The 22,398-nt window shown below is 41.3% G+C and overlaps 1 protein-coding gene across 2 annotated transcripts in view; it reads left to right on the top strand.

Annotated features, from left to right (window-relative positions):
* Nucleotides 1-22,398, top strand: part of NUP153 (nucleoporin 153) — a 63,808-nt gene that overhangs the window by 29,678 nt on the left and 11,732 nt on the right. The window contains exons 12-17 of one of the 2 annotated variants that reach the window (XM_056132386.1): nucleotides 4,746-4,880; nucleotides 5,501-5,599; nucleotides 6,863-6,950; nucleotides 15,281-15,406; nucleotides 17,412-18,029; nucleotides 21,826-22,020. In XM_056132386.1, the coding sequence (XP_055988361.1) occupies nucleotides 4,746-4,880; nucleotides 5,501-5,599; nucleotides 6,863-6,950; nucleotides 15,281-15,406; nucleotides 17,412-18,029; nucleotides 21,826-22,020 (1,261 nt within the window). Of the gene's footprint in view, nucleotides 1-4,745; nucleotides 4,881-5,497; nucleotides 5,600-6,862; nucleotides 6,951-15,280; nucleotides 15,407-17,411; nucleotides 18,030-21,825; nucleotides 22,021-22,398 lie in introns of both variants that reach the window. The other variant, XM_056132385.1, reaches the window with a different exon arrangement.

Below are 22,398 nucleotides of genomic sequence, written 5' to 3'. Positions count from 1 at the left end.
TGTTATCCCTCCTAGCAGTGCTAGATTATGTTGGGGATCTACTGAGGCCCCCCAACCTTGTGGAAAGCACACATTCTCAGCTCCTTCAACTATCTGGCCTTCCATTCCTGCTTTTTATAATGAAAGAGCTCAGTGATGCAGGACAGATAAGCAGAGTGTAAGGCAAATTTTGGGGAACCAAATTGCTTGAAATTAGGTAAAGTATAATTTTGCCTCTTAACTAGTCAATGACTTTTGTGAAGTCAACTACCTTATCTTTATAAACAGGCTAAAAACAAATACATTGAGACTTCATCGCAGCGTGTTTGTGTCTCAGTGTTGGAAGTGTTCCACTTAATGACTTCGTACCTCAATCTGTATATGCCTTATCAAACTAAATTTTAATTTATTTTGCTTTATGATTGACTACTAACGTAGTTCCTTTGTTCATATTTTGCCCTTTTGAAAGTTGGAATGTCATTATCACAACAGTTTTATAGTAGATCCAGATTTGAGAGAGAGTGCACTTGCAAATGTACACATATACATAAAACGTTTTCTCACAATTTGTCTTTTTTTTACCATCCTTTGGTTAGCAGATGTTCTAATTTTTGTGAATTCTTCTCCCTCCCCCCGTCTTGTGTGTGTGTTTGGGGGCACATCCAATAATGCTCAGAGGTTACTCCTGACTTTGTGCTCAGGAGTTACTCCTGACAATACTCAGAGGATCATATGGGATGCCAGGGATTGAACCCAGGTTGGCTGTGTTGCAGGGTAAGCATCTTGCCTGCTGTACTATCATTCCAGCTCCCATTATTTTATGATTCGTTTTGTCCTAAAAAACTTTTGCTTATGGGCTGGAGCAATAGTGCAGCGAGTTAGGACACTAGCATGCACACAGCTGACCTGACTTTGATCCATAGTATCCCATATTGTCCCCTGAGCCAAACTAGGACTGAATGCAGAGACAGAAGTAAGCCCTGAGAACTGCCAGATGTGCCCCCCCCCCAAAAAAAAAACATGAAACTTTTGCTCACCCTTAGGATGCAAAGAAATTTTCCTGTTTTGTAGAAGATTTATTAGTACTTTTTCCTCTAATTTCTTTTGTGGGTATGATTAAGCCACACCTAGTCAATGCTGAGGACTTACTGTTGCTCACGGATCACTCTTGGAGGTGCTTGGGACCATCTGTTGTACTGGGGATCAAACTGGTTTTGATTGCATGCAAGGCAAGTGCCTTACCCCTGTATGGCTCCTAATTTTTTTTTTTTTGGTCAAGGATTTTTTGAATTATTTGATGAATGAATAATTTTGAGGTGTAATCATTTAAATATTTTAAAATAGCATTGAGACTTTTTTTATAGCTCTGCGTATGGTTTGCTTATGAAACCTTGAAGACTTGTTGGTATAGTATTCTATATTATGAGTTGCACATTACTGATATCCTGTATCTTGTTGAATGTTTTTTAAGGAGTTATGTGTGATTAAGTCTGTCTTTGAGAAAGGGAGGCTTAATTATCCAATTTCTTTGAGTTTATTTTCCTTAATTCTGTACAATCTTTTAATGTTTGAAACTTCATTTAAACATGAATGTCGTTTATAATACAGTTGTTTCAGGCATTCAGTGTTCCAGCACGAGTCCCTACACCAATGTCCCAGTTTTCTACCCACCCTCTTATCCCCTTTGTGGGCACAAAATCATTTACTTCATATTGCTTGTTACAACATATCACTACAACATATTACTAAAGTCATTGAGGATTTATTGAGTGCTTAGGTGCTAGTTGAGGTTTTTGTGTCAGTGTTTTTGCTCATTAAGCTTAGTGGGCTTCTGTGCAATATTCCCATCTTATTTGCTTTGCCCCTATTAGGCTGTCTGTACTCTGAAATTTGGAGATGCATATATGGTCTGGTGCTCCAGGAGCTGAGAAATGGGGGTGATCGAGCAGTTCTGTTTGTGGAGCACAGCTCAGCTGTGGCTTCTCCCCCAGCATTAGTCTTCTGATTATGTACATTTTTGCTTCTCACATTTTGAGGCCCTCATTGTTCACCTGACACACCTACCTTCATAGATTCATTCCTCAGCACCTCATTGCTGTATGAGGTTTGTGGGTTTTGGGTAATTGTACCCAGTGGTGCTGTGGTGCTAATACTGGGTCTTTGCTTGGGAATTCTGTGTGGTACTCATAGAGAATGACCATGCTGTTGCTGGGAATCACACCAGGCCGCCCTGTACGCGGAGTTTGCAGTGCTGGTGCTCAGTTCATTTGAGCTAGTTTTCTGGCGAGGACAAATTTATCTTGAAGTCTACTTAGGTTAACTTTTTTTTTTTCGGTCACACCCGGTGATGCACAGGGGTTACTCCTGGCTCATGCACTCAGGAATTATTCCTGGCGGTGCTCAGGAGACCATATATGATGCTGGGAATCGAATTCGGGTCAGCTGCATGCAAAACAAACGCCCTACCTGCTGTGTTATGTATCGCTCCAGCCCTACTTAGGTTTACTTTTAAGTAGCATTTTTTCATCCATTTATTTTTAATCTGTGTCTTTATGTTTAAAGCATGTCTCATCAGTAGCTATGCTGCTTACCTATTTTCTGTCTTTTAACTGGAGTCGTTATGATTAATTTAATCGTTTGTACTTTAGGGGTTACATACCTGCATTAGTGCTTCAGGGACCATGTGGGATGAGGGTAGGCACAGCATGCACTGCAGCACTCTGAGCCATCTCTCCTATCCTAATTAGTTACTTACTGGTTTGGTTGGAGCAAGGTCTGCATTTTTCTCCACCTTTTCTTTTTGGCTTTACTGAATATTAGAATTACATTCAAGGTTTTTTTGTTTTTGGTGCCATATCTGGCGGAGCTCGGGACTTGTTCCTGACTTGGTCTGAGGTCAGGGATCACTGCAGGTGGATGGATTCAGGGGCCTTTATGGGGATACTGGGGATCCAGCGTGGGTTGATCATGTAAGACAAGAACTCTGCTTGCTGTATTATTGCTTCAGTCTCCACTTTAAGAATTTCTTGACTTTCTGGGGGTGGGGACATGCCTGACTGTGCTTAGGGACTACACCAGGTCACAGGGACAGTTTAGATGTTGGAATTTGAACTGTTGTCGTAGTAGACAAAGCCACACGTTAGGAGAGAACCTCAACGTTTCTGCTCTATGTCTGGTACTGATTTATTGGCTCTTTACCTCTAGCTCTTCACAGTGATTCTGTTGAGTCTCAGGTTCATTGGTTCTGGGGACCACCAGGGGCACACCTGGTGGTACTTGGAATCACTACGTTTAATTAGGCTGTAAGTATATAGCATGCAATTTTGCTATTCCTGGGACTTTTCTTTTATCTGGAAGCGCTTTTATTTTGTCTTACTGTGGGTGTGGATTTCAGCTTATGCTAGTTTTGTATGATAAATGACATTTTAATGCATCTAGGTTGTATAGCAGTGTACCTCTGAATTCAAATCTCGTCTCTGAGTTGGGCAGCTGTTAAAACTTCAGTGCGCGGTGGCTGTCTGAAACACGTTTATAGATGTATCAGCAATCTGGGACAACTTTTTTTTTTGCTTTTTTTTGGGTCACACCTGGCGATGCACAGGGGTTACTCCTGGCTCTGCACTCAGGAGTTACTCCTGGCGGTGCTCAGGGGACCATATGGGATGCTGGGAATCGAACCCGGGTTGGCCACGTGCAAGGCAAACGCCCTACCCGCTGTGCTATCTCTCCAGCCCCTCTTTTTTTTGGGGGGGACAACTTTTTTATGCTTCAGGGCTCTCTTCTGTGGATCTTCGTTCTTTATTACTTCCCTTCTAGTTTTTGTGATTGGTTACCTGGTCTATCCTCTGATATCTTAACCAGTTGATTTGTAGTTTTCACTTTGAAATTACCCAGTCACAGCAACTCATAGGAATAGGAGTCATTCTCAGTGTCTTTCCTTTCTTTCAGAGTTTTCCTCCCCTCTGATGCTTTCATTTTGTTTACCAGTGTTTTCAGACAGTTTTGCTTTTTGGTTTGTTCCGTGTCACATCTAGAAGTGCACAGGGACTATTCCTATAGGGTACCTGGAATCCAGCGAGACTTCTGTATGCAGAGCATGTGTTCCAGCCCGTTGAGCTGCCTGTCCATCTCTGAGATGATTGTTTTGAGCTATCTAAAGTTTCATAATTGTTATTGTGAAGAGTACTGTTATGTAACAAGTTGTGTCACTTGCAGAGACAAATGTTTTACTTTAAAAATTCGGATCATCAGACTTGGAATGGTCTTTGACTTACCAGTATTAATATTTATTAATGCAAGTGTATGTTTACTATTAATACTACATATACATTAACTATGCACTAGTCTTTCACAAATGAGGAAATTGCTGCTGAGCACTTAGGTTTAAGAGTCATATGATTTGCTGGGTGGCATAGGATTCAGCTTTTAATTATTTTGACTTAGAAGTCCACATTAACACTGCATGATGCTTCTCAGTACCTTTTTCCTATTTTTAATTCACCTGTAACTATATATCATTTCTTTTTCTGGGGGGAGGGAGTGGCACACCTGGTGATGCTCAGGGTGTGACTCCTGGCTCTGCGCCAGCAGAGCTTGGAGAATTGTGGGATTAAGGGGATCAACCCAAGTCAGTCACACGCAAGGCAAATGCCCTACCCATTTTACTGTGGCTCCAGCCCCTGTAGCTATATCATTTCTGTCTGAAAATAAGTAGAGTTATAAGGACTCTTAAGAATGACCTGAAACATGAAATGTTTTCATTTTAGGAAATGGAAGTACCAGTATTACCGAAAATTGCTCTACCCATCACTAGTTCTTCACTGCCTACCTTCAATTTTAGTTCATCTGTGATCACGACTTCTCCATCATCCATTAGTCCTTCACAATCATTAACAAACAAGGTATGTAGTTTGTACCAAGAGGTTACTTGTTCTTTCTCATGTTAATTTATCGGAGAGGTTGGGAATGAAACCAAACTCAGGATTCCTGGGGACCATACAGTGATTTTATTTTTGGTTTTTTTTTTTTGGGGGGGGTGCTCTCATTGTACTCAGCTTTGTGCATTTTGATTACTGCCAGAAGTTTTCAGGACCGTGAGTTGCGGGGACTTGAACTCAGACCTCCAGCATGCAAAGTATATGCTCAGCCAGTTCAGCTATTTCTCCACCCCATAAAAATGTTTTTGTTTTGGAGTCAAACCTGATAGTGCACTGGTCTTAACTACTGGCTGTGTGCTTAGGAATTACAACTGGCCGTGCTCAGGGAGCCATATGTGATGCTCTGAATCGAACTACAGTCTGCCATGTGAACGGCAAGACTCTTACCTCTTGGGAACTCCCTGGCTCCAGTAAAAGTGATTTTTTTAAGTCTTAGCAGTTCTTTGGGGGTTTTATGGACTAATTAAGGGCTACATTATAAATATATATATATATATGCACATATATGTATATAATGTAGTGTGTGTATATGTATATGTGTATTTTTTCTATTAATCTGTTTTTTGTCTCATTTGTTCAAGCAGGTACAAATGACCTCTCCAAATAGCACTGACAGTCCCATGTTTAGATTTTCATCTCCAATTGTAAAGTCTACTGAGGCAGATGTACTACCTCCATCATCTGTAAGTAGTAAGCAAGGAATAATACTTTATTCAAAATCATACTGTACTTTTGAAAGTAGTACCCACTCTTTGTGATCTTGAAAGTGCAATACTTGTGGACCACCAAGGTTATACACAGCACTGCTTGGGGGCAGTGCTAGAAATTGATCTCAGGGCTTCGCACCCATTAAGCATGTTTTCTGTTATTTGTGCTATCTTGCAGGCTCACATACAAAAAATTTGAGGTGGAGTGTGTGAATATATGCATATTTTGTAATCAAACTCATGATGTAATTGGCAGTAAAAAACACCAGGGACTGGGGTTATAGACATAGCTCATTGGTAGAATGATTATATGATTTGCATGTCTGAAGCCCTAGGGTGTCCCGTGGTGCACACCCACCTCCACTTCCAAGTACAAATATGTAGACTCATAAAAAGTTTTTACTATATACGTACACATATAATATTAATATACATATTTTTCACCTGCCATTTGAAAGATACTGACATTTTGATACCCTTAATATTTTTCCATTTATGCTCTTAAGATTCTTCTTCATATACTTATCATATCCAAGAAGTTTAATATGATACATTCCAGGTTATTTTTTTTTATGTCATTTTGTCATTTCATTGCCACATCACTAAAATTTCATTTTTCAGAAAATCTCTAGCTTTGGTGGTGCGGGGGGGGGGATGGCATTTAGAAATCTGGGAATCGAACCGAACAGAATTGGGCATTAGAAACACTATATATTGCTTCAAAAGAGAACCTTTGAAATTAAAATGTTGCTGTTGGACTAGAGTCATAGTACAGTGGGTAGGGTTCATACCTTGCACATAGCCGACCAGAGTTGGATCCCTGGCACCCCAAATGGTTTCCCAAGTTCACCAGGAGTGACCCCTGAATGCAGAGAGCCAGGAGTAAGCCCTGAGCACTGCCAGGTATAGCCCAAGAACCAAAAAATTAAAATTAATGTAAAATGCTGTTGGCCAGGAATTTGGCTCTCTGGTAAAGCATTCGCCTAGTATATATGAGGCTCTGGGTTAAGCTTCTTTCACCACACACACACACACACACACACACACACACACACACACACGCTGCTGTTAAACTCAACATACTATTCATTCTAAGAAGCATTTCAGTTTTAGAGATCATGCAATATGAAAACTGTGAATCCTATAATCACAAGATTCAGAGTTTTTTAGTCTTGGTATTTTAAAAGCAGTCTGTATTTCTGTCCTAAGCTGACTTCAGGATACATGTTTTCTTTACAGATTGGGTTTACGTTTAGTGTACCTGTTGCAAAAACAACTGAACTTTCTGGCTCTGGTAGTGTTTCAGAACCAATTACAAGTAGTTCGGGTGAGTAAGAATTGTTGTAAATACGTAACATAAAAATAGTTCTGTGCGTTACTATTTCAGATTTTTTCCATTGTCTTTGGCAAGTCTTATTAATGCTATTGTTTGAATGAAGTTAACCTCAGAAAAGCAAGTGGGAAATAATACCAGCCTGTTGGTTCTACTTTGTAGTGATTATCTTCAGTGATAGTTAGCTCCCTAAATTCCAGCTTTCAGTTTGGTTCTAAAAGGAATAATCATAGCAAGTCTAGCCAGTCTTTGTTTAGTGAAAAATAGGGTAACATTTTGTAAGTGAAAATGAAATCTCAAAATAACAGTTACCTACCTATATGGATTCCATGTATGTTCACAAACTTTCTTTTGATGGAAGAATTATGCTGTCCTCTACATGTAGTTGACATAAATATTTTTCCTGTTTTTTTTAAATTTTTTTCCCCCATCTTTTGGGCCAGACCCAGCATTACTCACACAGGGATTACTCCTGCTCTGAGTTCAGGGCTTATGTCTGCTTGCTGTACAAGGTCTGTGTACCCTAGTCTACTTTTATTGAGATAAAATTGACATAAAGTTGAAGGTGTCAAGTTTTTTTGTAAAAGATTTACTATAACTTTCCCTAATACCTATATCACACATCACAATAGTTTTCTTAGTGTGTAAGAACATTTAAGGTCATACTCTGAGTAAATCTTGTATTATTCGTTGTATTTTAATTCATATACTTAGGTAACTGACATCCTAAGATATGAAATATTTTCATCTCAAAAGTTTTTCCAGTGTGTCTTTCTATTAGTTATTCTCTCAGATGGTGATCTACTTTTTGAGCAAACGCATTATCCGCTGTACTATCACTCTACTGAAGTTTTAATCTGAGCACATTTGAGACCGATTTTTAGATGGGGTAAAATTGTTATTGTGGAAATGGTCTAGCTCTTATGTGGGTCCTTGAGTTATTGTATATAAAATTAGCGTACAAAGCTCTCAGTGCTCATAAAATTGCAGTTAATAGTTTTAGAAGTTAGTTTTGGGAACCGGAACAGTAGTACTGTGGGTAGGACCTTTGCTTTGTACGTGGTTGGTCGGATTTGATCCCTGGCATCCCATTTTGTCCCCTGAGCCCCATGAGGAGTGATCCCTGAGCACTGCTGGGTGTGGCCCAAAACACTGTTCTGTGTCTAGGCTGCAGGATGGTTCTTAATGGCTCATGTGTTTGTCCTATGCATGCTAATCTCTTGCTGGTTCTGTCCCTTAAAATTCATGGACAAGGTGGGGGCTGGCGGGAGGAAAACTGTAGTTGGTAGTGGGACAGGTGTGGAACATTGTAATACTGAAACCCAATCATGAAAAACTTTGTGCTTCTAACTGTGATTCAATAAAATAATAATTTAAAAAAATTCACGGACCAGTATGCTCCACTGTCCTTGAGCTCTGATTTCTGGAGTTTGTAGCTGGGACCCTAGGCCAGCCTCTCAAGGTCCATAGTCCAAAGCTCTTTGTTTCTTTTGTTCTTTGTTTTCAGACCTAGGTAAGAACTGCTGTTTTTCCTACCATCTGCCTAGCATCAGAGAGGGGTCAAAGAGGACTTTACCTGATCCCCATTTCCTTTTAAATGTTACTGTACTGTTCCTACCCCCTTAGCCATTTTTATTCTGTGACCAGTATATTGAATGGGTGGGAGTGGGTTATTGAAAGACTGGATCCTCGGTAAGGAACCTCCACCCTCTCTGAAGTGTTTCCTGGATTTGATGTTTTTTTGAAATTTCAAAAAAAAAAAACAGACCTTCCCTTAAAAGATAGATTCCAAGTTAGGTCTGATTGCCAGAACATAGAAGCTAGAGTGCTCTTTGGATTTGGGGTGATTTCAAGATCCTAGATGATCAGAATAGCACAGAAGAGGAATTTGACAATCTCTTTTTTTGTTTTGTTTTGTTTTTTGTTTTCTTTAGGCCACACCCAGCGGTGCTCAGGGTTTACTTCTGGCTCTGTGCTAAGGGATCACTCCTGGCGGTGCTCGGGGGACCATATAGGGTGCTGGGGATCGAACCCGGGTCGGCTGCGTGCAAGGCAAGCGCCCTACCCGCTGTACTCTCATTCCAGCCCCAATAACAGTATTTTGTTATATAAAATAGCTTTATGTAAGAGTAAACAAAAATCACATTTATGGCGTACTTTTTACAACAATTTTTTGATTATTTACCATGTTACTATCAATTCATGAGAATGGATATATTCAAAAGTCTGTTTACATGCCTCATAGAGTAAAGGCACAACCTCCCCTTCCTCCACTCCCGGTGTTTACTAATGCTTTGGCCATGGTATCTAAATGAATGAAAATTGTTAAACTGTTTTTTGTGCTTCATTACATCTGGTGTGATTACCCAGATTTTTAAGACCATCGCGAGCCGCATATGCAGATTCTGAGAATGTGAATTCTCATAACAGCCTCTTTGGCTCTAATCACTTTTGTCATTAAAAAAAGCTGATTGGAGATGTGGAGGTTATGATTGTGACACTTTGTGACAAGAGCTTTTATTGACTTTTTCAGTGTGCTGTAGGGAATCCTTAAAACTTAATAAAAGCAGTTTAGCTTTTATTGGAAAGGAAAATAAGAATGCTTGATTAAGTGATAAAAATGATATGTTTAGGGAATTAGTATAGAGTTATTTTTACTTTTTGTTACTGAGGTGAAACTGACATAAGGTAAAATTAATCCTTTGAAACTGTGTAGCGTTTGTTTAGAACATTCACTATTGCACAGTTCTCACCTCTACTTTGTAGTTTAATAGGTGCATTTTTGACACCCTTGAAAGGAAACCTATGCTCAGTAAACAGTTGGTCCCCACTTTCCAACTCCTGGCAACATGCATTTACCTGTTCTGGAATCATGCCTAAAGCCGTAACTTCTTTCACATTTTCAGGATTTATCTACCAGTGCTTACTTTCATTTATTTTACTACATTTTATGGATAGGGCATAGTTTATCTTTGTGCCTTGATGCACATTTGGGCTCTTTCTACCGTCTGGCTATTGTGCTTTTTTTGCGGGGGGCTGGGTCATACCCAGTGGTTTCAGGCATTACTCCTGACTGCTCAAGAATCACTTCTGGCGAGGTGCCAGGGATCAAAGGGTAATCCGCCACTTCCAGGACAAGTCCTTTCGCACTAACTCTGTAGCCAATGTGTGTATGTATTTGAAGACTGGTTTTAGTGCTTTAAAGTGCATATATATCACTGTCTTCCCGTTGTTCATCGATTTGCTCGAGCGGGCCCAGTAACGTCTCCATTGGAGACTTTATTGTTACTGAGTTTGGCATATCAAATACATCACGGGTAGCTTGCCAGGCTCTGCTGTGTCGGCGAGATACTCTTGGTAGCTTGCTGGGCTCTCCAAGAGGGGCGGAGGAATCAAACTCGGGTCGGCCATGTTGGCTGCGTGCAAGGCAAACGCCCTACCACTCACGTGCGCGCGCGCACACACACACACACACACACACACACACACACACACACGGTGCTGTTTGTTTCTTCACTGACGAAATGGCATGTCGGATTTCGGAAGGGAGAATGTTAGGAACATTCATCCATCCTGCGGAATTTGGTATGTGGGCTGATGGACAAGGCTATCAAAAAGATCCGAGTAGAAGTCATGGATAATCTTCTCCATTGGCCTTCTGGAAGATGTGATAGATCCATCTATCAGCACCCGGCCCAGACGAGGTCAGACCCGAACACCTGAAGAAGCTGCCATCGGTACTCATCAATACACTGGCTTGGCTCTTCATGTGCTACCTGTCTGAATGCAAGGTTCCGTCCCAGTGGAAAACCAGCAGGACTGTACTACTGTACAGAAGGGAGACATCCACCACATTGGCAACTGTCGCCCGATCTGCCTATTGTCTGTCATCTACAAGCTGTTTACTCGAGTCATCCTGAATATGATTGGCAGAACACTAGATGAAGGACAACCATGTGAGCAAGCCGAATTCCACAAAGGGTTCAGCACCATCGACCATATCCACACGATAACCAAGCTCATTGAGGTTTCTCGGGAGTTCAAGATGCCGCTCTGTCTAATGTTCATTGATTTAAAGGAGACCTTTGATTCTGTTGAGACGGAAACGGTCATTGAAGCCCTAGCCAATCAGGGCATTCAAACTCAATACGTCAGGATTCTCTGTGAGCTGTATTGAGGATTCACAACCAGGATCTCACCATTCTACTAGGAAGTGATCATCCATCCATGTCAAGAGAGGGGTTCAATAGGGCGATACCATTTCACCGAAACTCTAAGTGCCACCCTCGAGAATGCCTTGCGACGACTGGACTGGGAATGAATGGGAGTGAAGATAGACTGTCAGCAACTACACCACCTCCGCTTTGCTGATGACATCGTTTTAATAACACCAAACATTAGCCAAGCGGCACAAATGCTCGCTGACTTCTACCATGAGTGTGGAAAGAGGACTACAGCTGAATCTCACGAAGACAATGTTCATGAGAAATGGACTTGTTCCTGACATTCCATTCACTCTCAGTTGGAGAGAACATCTCCGAATGCAGCAGTTATGTGTACCTAGGTCGAGAACTCAAACTTGACAAACGAGCTGGCACCTGAGTTGCGCAGGAGGAAGAGAGCGGCATGGAACACCTTCAGGAGTGTCAAAAGAGATGGCTGAGAGGACGAAAAACCTCCAGCTCCAGGCACATCTCCTCGACTCCACCATTCTTCCTGCATTAACATACACCTCAGAGATCTGGGCCCTATGAAAACAGGATGAGAACACTATTCGGGTCTCCCAAACAGGAATCTAAAAGAGCTATGTTTGGAGTATCACGTTTCACTCAAATGAGAGAAGGAATCTGGAGTTCTGGCCTCCGTCAACAATCAAGAATCAGGGCTGCTGTCTCATTTGCCAAGTCTTCGAAAATCAGATGGGCTGGACACGTAATGCGATTTGGAGATGACCGCTGGACTAGAGCTGTTACCAACTGGATTCCACGGAACGTCAAAAGATCACATGGCTGCCCACCTACGAGATGGGTAGGTGCCATTTCTTCATCAAGACGCTGACCAAACAGTTTGAGGCTCTTTGTTCCTGGAGTGAGGCAGACGCCATTGGGCTATATTAGCACGCGACAGGGACAAATGGAGACGTTACTGGTGCCTGCTCCAGCAAATCAATGAGTAACCGGATGTCAAGTGATTAAGTGATATATACTTAGGAATGGAGCTCTGGGTTGGTCAAATGGTAGAGTGAGTGTGTGTGTGTGTGTGTGTGTGTATCATAAATCTTTTTCTTTGCAGTTGGCTGATCTTACAGGAATCATAATTCACATTCTTACCTCATTTATTTTTCCAGTTTTAAATATAGCCATCCTCAAGAGGGAGAAGTGATGCTTTATTGTGGTTTTGATTTGCGCGTTCTCCAGTGACTTAATGCTGTTGAACTTCTTTTAATGTGTTGCATGGGTTTTTAAAAAAAAATAGTGTTTAGAGTATTCAGATTCTCGGCTCTTAGGGAGAGATGGGGGTGAGGGGTGAGGCACACGTGCTGTGCTGTGCTCAGGGCTGCTTACTCTTACTGTGCAGAGGACTGTTACATAGCCAGGCGCCAGCTTGGTCTGATGGCAAGTGTCATCAGTGTACGCCTCTGGAGCATGCCTCCACCCCATTTTAAATGTTCTTTTTCTCTTGTTGTTGGTCAGTGCCCTTAATGTATGGACATATGTTTAATTGTCTTCACTTTGTTGAGCTTAGATAAGTTGATTTGGGAAATCTATGCTCAGTTAAAGAGAACCTGGGTTTCTTCCGAGTGGAGAGTGCTAGGTGCGCATCCTAAATGGGTAGGTGAATCCCCATGACGGAGAATGTGTGCTGGAAAGTTAAAGGACCCATGCATATCTCAGGCGTGACCCAGATTGGGCAGCTGGGCACCTTTGCCATGGTAAAGTTGTTTTTATAGAAGGTTTTTTCAAACTGCTATTTGGAAACAAAGTCTGTTGCTCCTGGATGTTGCCAAGGGGAGAGCTTGGAACTTTTGTTTCCTTTAACATTCTTAGCATCTCCTTTGTTTCCCCAAGTGGGGGAATCGCTCCTCCCAAGGGGTCTAGCTGATACTGGGACCTGAAGTTCTGGATTTCAGGGCCCTGTAGGCGGAGCCTGTATTTCACAGGTCTGAAGAGCCTGTGAGCTCGTTCGGGATTCCAGACTGCATCTTCTCCCTGTCCGCAGTAGCAGGGTCCCCTGATAGTCTTGCTTTAAGAGTCAGCTTCTCATATGCTTCTTGGCTCTTTTGGAAAATTGTCTTCCTCCCTCCCTTTGGAGTGACCAGGCCTCAGTGGTTTCTGTGTGTAGCACTTTCTGTCCATGCTCCCTGGGGCCATGCTCATTTACTTATGGCGCTTGCACATGGGTTCACCTGGGGTCACACACTTGCCTTGTGACTCTTGCACATTTTTTATTTTCACTTGTGGGGTCTGGAGCAATAGCACAGCGGTACGGCATTTGCCTTGTGCGTGGTCGGCCGAGCCAGGTTGCATTCCTCCGTGATTCCTCCACCCCTCCTGGAGAGCCCAGCAAGCTACCGAGAGTATCTCGCCCGCACGGCAAAGCCTGGCAAGCTACCCGTGAAGTACTTGATATGCCAAAACACAGTAACAACGAGTCTCACAATGGAGGCATTACTAGGCCCACTGGAGCAAATCGATGAACAGTGCTATACAGTGCAGTGCTATACTTGTGGGGGTAGGGGGTGCTAGAATCCTGGCACACTTGCTTGCCACGGTTTCCCATGAGTGGCCACTGTGCTCCCAGCTTTGTCGTTGCAGTGCCTATTGGGGATTGCACATTAGTTTACGCTTAAATGCACCTGTGTGCAGAGCGGTCAGCTGAGGATTATTGAGCTCTTGGTCTCACAAGCAGGCTAGCTACAGAGCAAATTTCCCACCTTCCATTATCTTTCCACCCTAACTTTTTTTTGTTTTATTATTTTTAGTGAAACACCATGAGGTACAGTTGTAGATTTACAATTTTTTGTGCTTGGGTTTCGATTATACAATGATCAAATACCCATCCCTCCACCAGTGCCCATTTTCCACCACCATGGATAATATCCCTCCCACCCCTATCCCTCGCATCTCACCCTGCCTCTGTGGCAGGGCAATCCCCTGTGTTCTCTCTCTCCTTTTGTCCACCCTAACTTTTATCCTATACCATATTCTGGCCATCTTCTGACCAATCTTGCTTCTTCCTTCTACCCCCTTTATGCTCTCAGATATACCTACCGGGTAGTTTTGAAACAATCCTAAACAGTCCTCTGTAAATACAAATTACCTTAAAAAATTGTGAAACCATTATCCTACTGAAAATGATCTTGTTTTAAAAACAAAGCTTGTTTATGGAGGTTTGGAATAGATATCTCTTCAGTTGTAACATTTAAAACCTTTTAGATTTCCACATAGCATTTACCCATTTGTAAACGGCATATTATTGATAATTTTTTTATGGCTGTTCACATTCTTTAGTGCCAGCATTTTTTTAAATGTAATCAGCTCCTTATTAAACATTTATCATCTGACTTTTATTTAACTGAAGAATATATTCAGTCATAGAACAGATTTCTAGAAAGAAATAATCATTTACATTCAAGGTTTTTTTTAATCACTATTATAAATTGGTGTTGCAAATATGCTTTTTTTAACAGAATTTTAAATTTTAGACACCATGACTTACATCAATGTTAGCACACCCTCTACCTTCCACTAGAGTGTCTCGACATGTCCCCTCACAACAGCCCCTTTTATATAAGCTCAGTTTGTAGAGCAGTTTTTAGGTTCTCTTGCTCTGGTCATGTATTTTATTCCCTGACTTTTTTCTTTATATCCCACATATAAGAGAAATCATTCTTTATCATTCTGTAATTTTCAAGTATATGAGCTTGCCCTTGTGGTTTTGACTTCTTCAATATTTGATTTCCTTGATTTCCAGAGAATTCATTTGGTAACAAATTTACTTTATACTCGTAAGTCATTTGTTCAGTAGTTGTGAATTTTAGTGACGTTTTTGTAATGTTTTAAAGGATGGCCTGAATTTACTTTGAAACATCTTTTTTTGGGGGCGGGGGGTCACACCTGGCTTTGCATAGGGGTTACTCCTGGCTCTGCACTCAGGAATTACTCCTGGCGGTGCTCAGGGGACCATATGGGATGCTGGGAATCGAACCTGGATCGATAAGACAAACACCCTACCTGCTGTACTATTGTTCCAGCCCCGAAACATCTTTTTTGAGTACTGTGCCTTTTCTTAGATTAATGTTTTTTGCAATTAAAAAATTTCAGCTCAAGATAACATTGCAGTTAATAGTAATACAAGCTGTAAGAAGCCAAATGAAGATTTTGAGGGCCCTTTTAGACCTGCAAAAATTCTGAAAGAAGGAAGTGTCCTAGATGCTCAGAAATACCCTGGTAAGAAAAGAACTGCTTTTGAAATACTCTTAAATCTTAATTACAAACTTATCTCATTTTAAGGTCATTTGTGTTATGCTCTAGGCTTTAAAAAAATATAAAAAGTTTGATAGTAACTTTTGAATGTAAGTGTACTCACTTTTAGTTCTTGAGAATACCTTAGAAATTCCACGGTGAAATCTTTTTTGGCAAGTTTAGAGGGAAAAAAAGGAAAGAAAGGCTATTTATTAGTAGTTAGATCAATACTATAAACCTAATATATCTGGACAGATGTTTTTCTGATGAAAGCATTGAATTGGCCATATTCTGATTATTTTCCTAGATCTGGTACTTAGATACCAAGGCCATTTGAAAAGAAAACATTTATATATATTATATATTGCATGTTTATATAATATATATAACAAATTGTTTTTCACTTCAAACAAGCTTTGGAAGCTAGAGGATAATAATTTGAAGTCAATATATTGGAAGTCTTTGAGTAGGAATAATTATTTTAGTTGGAAAATCGAAGATAGTAGTCCAGGACCAGTTGTGAAGTGTATTTCAGAAGAATGCAGTCGTGGGAGGATAATCTATGAACTCAGAAAGAAGAATTCTAAATAACAGTAATGATAATGAAAGAAAGATCCTCTAACTCCAGAATCCTAGAACTTCTCAGTGTCTTGTAAGTTACACTTTGTAATGCCTACTCTTAAAACAGCAAATACTTGGAGGAGTCGTGTTCTTTTGTGACAAATTAGGACTTTTTTTTCTATTGGGAGGAAAATATTTTAATACCTTGATAATCACTTAAAAGTTTCCCATTTTTTTAAGTTTTTAAATTTTATTTTCATAAAGTTGTTCATGTTATAACACCAATCCCACCACCATTACATCACATCTTCCTACCACCGTTTCTATTTTTCCCACTAGCACTCAAGCCTGCCTGCCACAGGCCAATGCTAGATAGTTTATTTTGTATTGCATGTTATGAATAGCATGAGAGGTTGTGTGGCCGTGAAAGTGTCTGCATGCTCCTGGGAAAATTTCACCTGAATAACTTTTTGATCTTTGATCCTTAAGATTTAAGGAGTTGATCTTTAAGATTTTAAATTTAAGACTTCTGGAGAGGTAACTTGAGGCTTTTTTGTGTAATTCAGTGTTTCTAACTCAGTATTAGTATGCATTTGAATAATATGAACTTTTGTTCTCTTAGATAGGTCGACTCTGACTTTGTATTTCTAGGCCTTATCCTAGTGGTTTGATCCACTTTTGAATTTGTCATTTGTTATTGAATAGTTGGGCTGGAGCGATAGCACAGCAGGTAGGGCGTTTGCCTTGCATGCAGCCAACATGGCTGACCCGAGTTCGATTCCTCCGCCTACTCGGAGAGCCCGGCAAGCTACCGAGAGTATCTCGCCCGCAGGGCAGAGCCTGGCAAGCTCCCCGTGACGTATTCAATATGCCAGACACAGTAACAACAAGTCTCACAATGGAGACGTTACTGGGCCCGCTCGAGCAAATCGATGATCAACGGGAGGACAGTGATAGTGACAATGAATAGGTATATTTTAAAGCTTACCCACACAAATAACCCTACTAATTAACCTTTTCTTGGAAGTAGAGGGTGCCACAGTGTAGATTATGATTGTATAGAATTAAAAGGTGGCATTTAAGTAATTTAACATAGCATTGGAATCCCCTGAATCCCCTGAAGGTGACAGATGATGACAAAAGACTTCAGTGTGGTAAAAAGGCAAGGAGTATAGAACATAGTTTGTATCAGCAAGTTGGTATACATTAAAGTGTCAAATTAGACGTTGATTGAAGAAAATTAAGGAAACAACCTTGTGTAATTTTAATTATGTCTACATGTTGCTTATTATGTTAGTAATGTGAAATAACTCTTAGTTCATTGGATTGTAGTGATTCTGCAGTAGGTAAATGTCTTTTCCCATAATCTTTCAGGATTTTGTTTTGCTAAGGAATTCTTTGTTGTTTGCTTGTCTCCCCTACATTATAGGCTTCTCATCTCTGAAGACAGATTCTTTCGCTGCTCAGCCTACCACCACAAGCCCAGTAGTTTATACAAGACCAGCAATAAGTAGCTTTTCTTCTAGTGGAATTGGATTTGGGGAAAGTTTAAAAGATGGATCTTTGTGGCAGTGTCACGTTTGTCTAGTCCAGAACAAAGTTACAGACAGCAAGTGCTCCGCATGTCAAGCAACGAAATTACCATCAAGAGATACTGCTAAACAGTCTGGAATTGGGGCACCAAGTAAAAATGGCAAACCAGTTCTTTCTGCATCAGGGACAGGCTTTGGAGACAAATTTAAACCAGCAGTAGGAACTTGGGATTGTGATACTTGCTTAGTGCAAAATAAACCGGAAGCGATAAAGTGTGTGGCCTGTGAAACACCAAAACCTGGAACTGGTGTTAAGCGAGTCCTTACATTGCCAGCAGTTTCCGAAAGTGCTGTGACTCTGGCTACTTCATCTTCCAGCTGCACTGTGACCACTGGTACCTTAGGATTTGGTGATAAATTCAAAAGGCCTGTGGGATCTTGGGAGTGTCCAGTATGCTGTGTTGATAACAAGGCAGAAGACAGTAAATGTGTGTCCTGTATGTCTGAGAAACCAGGTATGTTGGTAGCTGTTTGCGGTGACCTCTGCTCATTACTTTAGTACAATATTTCATTTCTTTCTGAAGCTGCTTTGAATATTTTAAATGTTTGTGGATGAGCTTTTCTTCTCCCTTATCCCTCCCTGCTTCAGTAGCTTCCTACTGTAGACCAGTTTTTAGTTTCTCTTGTTATTTCCTTAGTGCGCCTCTCATAGGAGGGAGATCATCCTGTACCAGCCTCTCTCCGAACTTCACTCAGGTTCAGGTCCATTTGGTCTCAGCAGATTGCATGACTTTATCCTTTCTTCTGGCCAGCATTTCATTGTGGACATATGCCATCTGTGTTTATTTAGGATCCTGCTCACTATTGAGGGAGGTCTTACAACAGTCTCCAGTATTCCCTGCCCCACACTTATTTATTGGGGGAAGGTGTGGGCCACATATAATGGTGCTTAGAGGACTACGTATGGCTCGTGGAGGTACTGGGGAACCAAATGTGGTTCGAGAATCAAACCGGGGTCGGTTGCATGCCGCTCCTTAACCCCTGAGCTATTTCTCTGACCCTCAAACCTTCATACAGAATATTGAAAGGGCCACACGTGGCAGAGTAGTGGGGACGGGGGTGCATATGTTGAGTGCAGGACATTGCCAGTATTATGGTTGGACTTGTACTCTTAGCCGAGACTAGTCCCCAGATGTGTTTATCTCCCCGACCTTTTCTGGAGCCCACCCCCTACCCCCTGTTTGGTTTTGGATCATGCCTAACAGTGCTCAGGATTATTCCTGGCTTTGTGTTAAAGAGTCATTCTGGCAGTGCTCAGGGGACCCTATTTGGTGCTGGGAATCAAACCCAGTTGCATGCAAGGCAATAACCTAACTCGCTGTCCCCAAATGTTTGCTTTAGTTTTTATTTGAGGTCACATCTGCTAATATTTGGGAGACCAAGCAGTGGCACAGGTTCAGCCTGGGGCTCCCGCATGCAAGGCCTGTGCTCCGGCCCTTTGAGCTATTTTGGACTGTCTTCCATGTAGCTAAATGTTGGATTTGCCTATTACCTCTGTGCTATGTTCCAGGGATACTGGAATGATTTGGTAAATTGTTAGTGAAAAATACTCAAACCCGGGCAAGCAAGCAGAAAGAGTATTTCTTGTTTTAAAATTGGAAATTACTTAAGATTTGTGTTCTTTAAATTAGCTATAGCTGATTCTTTGTTCTTATGATATATTTTTGTATAGATAGAGTAACATGGATACCATATTAAAGATAATATGACTGTCTTGGGGATTTTACTTGCTATTTTTATGGCATTATTTAGGAATGCATAGTTTGATGTTGGCAATGAATAATGACTTAATATCTCCTGGATCGCCTGTCTGAACACAAGCATTAGTCATATTCCTAATTCCTCCTCCAGTCTCCTTAGAGTATAGAGTTTAGGGGGCCAGAGAAATAGTGCAAAGCAGAGCACTTTCTTTGCCTGAGGCCTTAAGACCCCCAGAGCCCTGCCAGGAATGACCACTCCGCCAAGGCAGGAGTAAGCCCCGAGCACTGCTGGGTGTGACCCCCAAAAGGAAGGGAGAAAGAGTGGGAGAGTTCAGATCTTTCTTTTAGGATACCAGTCTGTTTCATCAGGCATATCTCCTCCTCTTAAGCAAATAAATCAGCTACCATCTTGATGCAGGAAGTAAATCTAAACTAATTTCAAGTTGATGATAGAATAAAACTAGTCAGAAAGGAAGTTGTTACACAGAAGAAGCTAATATATAGTTAGAACTTTGACTTCGTCCTTTAAATAAAAAAAGTCAGCATTTTTATTGCAGAGGAATGAGAAAGTCAAAATGAGAGTTGTGTTTGCTACATCCCTTTGGCTTCTTTAAACATAGCTGTGAAGGTGACAAAATTGGGAGACTAGAGAGAGGATAGATTAGGAAGTTCTATGTAGGTAAAAATAGTTACCTTTGTATTTTTACTAATGACATAAGAACTAGGTAGAATAGTGAGCATACAGGTTAAAAACATGGTGATTTCAAAGTGCTGAAATTGCTAGATATTTGTGAGGCCCTTGGATGTGTGCTGACGATTAGCTTCCTTTGTTGACTAGTCCATGGGGATAGAAGTGATGTAAAGTGAGTGGAGTGAATAGAGAAGAGGCCCAAAACTGAACTTTGCTAATTTAAGAAGTAGCAGGAATAAGCTTCAGAACGGTTGATCTTATGAAGGAGTAACCAGAGAGACAAAACAAACAGAACAGTGCATCATTTGCTTGTAGGAAGGATGAGTACCAGGGAAGACCAGAAGATTTATGAGAAGGCCATCACTAGTCAAGCGAGGCTTGTGAGAGACTTAGAATAGCAGTAGAAGGGTCAGAAAAATAATAAAATGGATTTGAGAATTATTTAAGGGAGGGAGCCACCCCTGTGCAGACACACCAAGCAAATACTAGATTTATTTTCTTTGGAAAAAGCTAGAACTAAAGCTCCGAAGTGCTAAAGACTAGTTTTTAGAGCTTAAAACTAGCATGCTGTTGGTGAGTAAGACTATTAGAGTTGTTGAAAACTTGTTAGAAGGGCAGTGGACAAAGATGGAATTTATAGGAGCAGCTTCATCAGCAAGATGGAAGCAAACATAGCATAACAGATCAGGTAACTGGGAAAAGTGACAGCAGTTGGAGAATACTCTAAGAAGGGCGCTTATAAAACGGTTCCCCTCACAGCACCATTTCTTAGCCATCCTTCCTCTGCTACCTCCTCTCCCCACAAACTTAGAAGGATTTAAATATTACCTTCAAGGGGCCAGAGCAATAGTAACAGTGGGTAGGGTTTTTGCTTTACTTGTGGCCTACCTGGGTTTGATCCTTAGCATCCCAAATGGTCTCCTGAGCAGAGACAGAGGTGATCCCTGAACTCAGAGCCAGGAATAAGCCCTGACAACTGCATGGTATGGTACCAAAACAAAACCAAATAAATACCACCTTTGTGAATCCTGCTCCCTTCTTATACTCTTGTTACCAGTTCCTATGTTTATTACTCCATTTCAAGCAAGAAGTTAAATAATCTAATTGTCTTTATGGCCCCAGAACTCAAGTAAATTGTGGTACTTCCTACTTAAATAATTTGTTTCATGACTAGCTCATAACACATGACATGAGTGTAGTAGGTGGTATTGAGTTGAATTGCAGAGTAGAAGACCTCTGCACAGACGACCTGAGCAATAGTACAGCGGTTAAGGCCCTGGCCTTGCACATGGCTAACTTGGGTTCAGTCCCAGGCATCCCATATGGTTTGGGAGCACCACCTCCAGGAGTAGTAATTCCTGAAAATCCCTGACTACAACCAGTGTGGCCCCCAAACAAATAAAACCCCCAACAAAATAAAAAAAAACTTCTACACAGAACTGATTGCTTGAGATTGGGGAGATGATGCAGTAATCAGAACAAAAGACTAGGTTCGAGCCAGGGCACCGAATGGTTCCTCTGGTAGTGCTGTGGGCCACTGTGTGTGGCCCACAAATCACTCACGGGCTGCATAGTACAGCCGACAGGGTGCTTGCCTTGCATGTGCACTCTGGATTCAGTCCCTGGCACTGTGTGTAGTTCCCCAAGCCAGCTGGGAGTGATCCCTGGGTGCAGAGCCAGAAATAGACCCCGAGAACCACAGCGTGTGGCACATAAAACATGAAGAGAGAGAAGAAATTAGAGGCTTATGTGCTAGTTGTAGCAATGTGATGTTTATATTCTATCATTTTCTGTCTTATTTGGATACACTAGTTAAAACAAAACTTGCAGACTTAATCTTATTTTGTCACTATTTTTCAGGAAGTTCTGTACCTGCTTCAAGTAGCAGCACTATCCCTGTTTCTCAGTCTTCTGGAGTCTGTCTAGGATTGGACAAGTTCAAGAAACCTGAGGGAAGCTGGGACTGTGATGTATGCTTAGTGCAGAATAAAGCAGATTGTACCAAATGTGTAGCATGTGAAAGCGCAAAGCCAGGCACAAAGGCAGAGTTCAAAGGTAAGGTGTTGGTAAAGTACCTCCTCGCATTGCCATTTTAACTGTAGTTTTAGTTTCTGGGCCACATTGGATGGTGCTTGGGGGCGATTTACGCCATCATGTGGAACCAGGAATTGAACAGGCCTCCGCAAGCAGCTCATCATGCTGTCTTTCTGATCCCAGAATTGCCATTTTTAACGAGGTGTAATTTTTTATTTGATTTGGGGGTCATACCTGGCAGTGTTTGGGGATCATGCCGTGCTGGTGATCAAACCCAGGGCACAGGTATGCAAAGCGTACTTTCCAGTTTACTGGCTCCAGCTTTGGTTTTTAAATTATTTTCTATCAAAAATCAGTGTAAATAAGATACTATACAGAACTGTATGTCAGGCTCCCTGG

This window comes from Sorex fumeus, unplaced genomic scaffold (genome assembly GCF_029834395.1).
Source record: "Sorex fumeus unplaced genomic scaffold, SorFum_2.1 ptg000094l, whole genome shotgun sequence".
Lineage (NCBI taxonomy): Eukaryota > Metazoa > Chordata > Mammalia > Eulipotyphla > Soricidae > Sorex > Sorex fumeus.
Note: the sequence above shows the minus strand (reverse complement) of the source record. Positions and strands in the feature narration are given on the sequence as shown.